This window comes from Drosophila montana, unplaced genomic scaffold (assembly GCF_035044405.1).
Source record: "Drosophila montana isolate Dmon_TW-CO22-7 unplaced genomic scaffold, ASM3504440v1 contig_203_1, whole genome shotgun sequence".
Lineage (NCBI taxonomy): Eukaryota > Metazoa > Arthropoda > Insecta > Diptera > Drosophilidae > Drosophila > Drosophila montana.
In genome coordinates this window covers 998364-1002074 of record NW_026996956.1, presented here as the reverse complement: position 1 = coordinate 1002074, position 3711 = coordinate 998364, and the positions used below count along the sequence as shown (strand labels likewise).

The window sequence follows — 3711 nt, the reverse complement described above, 5'->3', positions numbered from 1 at the left end:
TAGGGTTTTTTATTAATAACTAAAGCAACTAAAATACTTTCCAACAATACAGACTCATATTTATTTATAAAATGCCGATAATCATATTGATCAGATATGCCGCAAATATGATTATTCGTAGATATGGGAATTACATTAAAATATCTGTTCGCTTTCGCCCCCCAAAGTCCCCATATTTGTATTTGTACGGATATATACATATATATATATATTACTATATTTATATAGCCAAACATTTTTCTTACTTTATAGTAACTAAGCTATCAAAATACTGGCAAAAATCAAATTAAATTCAAATGAACATAAAATAATAGTTAGACACTTAAAGTGTTAATTTCAATCAAAAGTACTCATATGTTCGGCTTAAACATAAAACAAATTACGTGTATGATAATTATAATTATCTAAAAGTAAACTGCAAATTTAGCTAAAAATATTATAAAATAAAGGTTGCATTTTTCTACAATTAATTTAATAAACTCGATCGTCAAGATATTTCATTTCTGTGATCGCTTGCAAATTATAATGCTTCGCAAATTAAATGGATTAAAGTTGATTTCAGTTTGCTTCATTATTAATATAGGAGTCCTATGTTTTTGCGAAAAAACATAAATTAAAATTACTGAAATACTCTTTTTGAAAAGTGTTTGAAATAATTAAAACAACGATAAAAATTCGAGTTTTAGTTTTAAATATCTTCTTTGAACCGCGTATTTTAGCGGTTGTAATTTCGAGATGTTCTAATTTCTAAGCGACCACTGTACTGAATATAAAAATCATTTAAAATTTCCAAATTAAATTATAAAATTATTAATAAACATGAAAGTACCCAAATAGATAACGTGTTTTATAAATTATTATTATCATTACATCATAAACTGAACTCATTTTTTAAGAAATATTAATAGGCAAAATACTTATTGGTTAGAAATTCAAGTACCTGCCGCTTTCTGGGAATTTCAGGATTTACCCGACCGATAATAGAGATATTTGAGAAATTGTTCATGTTACCCGAAGATTCTTTGACTGCAAAAGTATATATTAAAAAGTACTTCCAAAAAAAGAAAGTACTAAAACATCGCAGTCGGAACATTTACGGTGTAATAAAAATTTAAACAGGTAGTATGGTTTTTTTAGGAACTTGTTTTAGTAAGCTTTACTCCTGTATTATATTATATTCTATTGTCACAAAACACCGCCAAGAAGGGGACTACTTCGACACATAAAATAGAATACCTGATCAGTAAGTCATTAACGGTCAGACGGATGGTACAACTAGAATAATATCTGCCTAATGAATGATCGGTTCGTAAATAGGGCAATATTAAATCAAAACTTTATCCCGTCCACGAACGATTCAAGTCGTAACTTAAGCATAGGCGGTCATAAGGGCTTATCTCCTGCTACTCATAGGCTATGTTTTAAAACAAACCCTATATTGAAAATTTAATTTTTAGAAAACGCTTGTCAAAATCTGTTTATAAATTCCTGGGTAAAATTATGTAATATAAAATTCTTAACGCGTACGCACAATCGCATTAATTGACTTTAATTGGCCGACGAGACATGAGTAACTGATGCACATGAACTAGCCCTACAACAACCAGCTGTTATCCCATTTACGCGGAAGTGCTGCACAGCCTTAAAGTGGCTGCTCCGCAAGAGCTGGATTTGGAGCGGGAAACTTCAAACGAGACATTTTCAAATTGGGAATTGGGAACCTGGAGACGTGGATGCGTTAGAAGGGAGCATGCTAGTCTTATAGAATACTCGATTCTAAAAGCCAAAAGCCACAGCTTTTATGCGCATTACTCACAGTCGTTTAATAGATTGTCTAGGTCAATGTGAAAATGGTAACACCAAGAGAATTGACCAACACCAAGGCTACCACGACAATGAAGAATCAGGAAAACATCACACCCAAAATCATCGAGCCATCTCTATCTTTGGGCCATTCGTGCTGCCAACAGGACGATTACGATGCATTACGACACGCTGCTACACGTGAGCTGCTTGAAACGGAAATGAATTACGTGAAGCTACTGTCTGCCATTTGCAACGGGTGAGTCATCAGTTGCAGTCTCCAAGCAAATAACCATTACACTTCTATCTCTAGATATTTACCTGCCATGAGCAAACGCCTCGATATCTTTACTGTCAGCAGCATACGGATCATATTTTCAAATATAACGGCAATATACAAATTTCACCGAAAGTTTTTGGAAGCGTTGCGCCAAGGCATTGAGCAAAACCAAATATCGAAAGTGTTTTTAAAGATGGTGAGTGTGTGCCGTTTGAAAATAATTGTTTTTTTTTTCTATTTACGCGAAATTCTTGCAAATAGCATAAAGGATTTCTATGCTATTCAACATACTGCAATGATTATTCACGTGCTCTTGTCGAGCTCGAACCCTACGAACGCATTGAGGAAGCCCGCACAATTCTGGAGAAGTGAGTTTTTGCCCATTTCAATCTGAGCTGCAAAACGCATTAATCAATTATTAATCAATAATTTTCAAAGCTGCCGCGAATCCGATAACCTGGCTGAACTACCGCTATCTGCGCATCTGCTAGCGCCAGTGCAGCGCATCTGTCGCTATCCTCTGCACCTCAACGAACTACTTAGCAATACTTTGCAGAATAACAGGAACAAGCTTGGTGTCCAAACTGATATTTTAGACTATGAACATATTGATGTGTTCCAGTTTGATATTCCTGATACGCACTCCACCGTTAAAATGGCGCTTAAGAAGATGCGCGGTATCACTGAAGCTGTAAACGAGGGTAGACGCCAAAGCGAGATTCTTGCACGGCTTCAGGGCAGTTTCCAGAGCTTTAAAGGACCCATGCTGAACCTGCACAGCACGCGTTTCTTTTTACAAGGGGACGCCATGCGGCAAAAGCAGAACATGTGGAGCAGCAGTTGCACCTTGTTCCTATTTGATAACCAGCTGATATACTGCAAGCGGGATATCATCAAGCGCAGCCATTTCATCTATAGGGGTCGCATCATTTTGGATCGATGTCGCATCGTGAATATGCAGGATGGAAACATGTTTGGTCCCACGGTCAAGAACATGCTTCGCTTCTATTGCCAGTCACGAGAGAAGTGGTACGACTTTAGCTTTCGCTCCGCCATCCGTAAACATGTCTTTCTCCATGCGCTTGCCCTGGAGCGACAGTTTTGTGGCAAGACTCTGGACGTTTCCGAGATGACAGGATTTGAGTTCAATGAGTTCGAGGAGGAACGGCCAGGCGACTTCTCTGACCAATCGGACTACGAGTTCGCAGACTGTGAGCACACAATGGGCAGCTTATCCTCCAGTGGTGACAGTTCAGGAGCGGAGTTCACGGTCAAGTCAACGTATCGCCCTTGCGCACAGTGGAACGAAGATATTGCCAGTACCAGCCATGGGTCTGGGCAGATGCTTATGTCAACTTCAGCCTGGTCGTTGAGCCTTCGCCGTCTAAGTAACTGGTTTCGCAAGTTAAAAAGCTTCAACGGGACGTCGAACTCGTTGCCAACTCACAAGCCAGATTTTGATGCAGATTCTAACTCAACGACAATCGGTTCCGCGCAAATTGAGACTGGCAGCTCGTTTGCTTAATTAATCTTTTGAATCATTATTATTTATAATCAAATAAAATATAAATCGCTAAATATATGGGTATGCCGGTATGTAGAAAATGCAAGACAAAATATATTTTTAC

The 3711-nt window shown here is 37.7% G+C and overlaps 1 protein-coding gene across 1 annotated transcript; it reads left to right on the top strand.

Annotated features, from left to right (window-relative positions):
• Positions 1-1446: 1446 nt before the first annotated feature.
• On the top strand, positions 1447-3688 carry LOC135426525 (rho guanine nucleotide exchange factor 4-like). The gene is made up of 4 exons (XM_064679631.1): positions 1447-2062; positions 2117-2279; positions 2345-2451; positions 2522-3688. Exons 1-4 carry the CDS (start codon positions 1851-1853, stop codon positions 3606-3608), a joined length of 1569 nt encoding a protein of 522 aa, XP_064535701.1. The 5' UTR covers positions 1447-1850; the 3' UTR covers positions 3609-3688.
• The last annotated feature ends 23 nt before the right edge of the window (positions 3689-3711 follow it).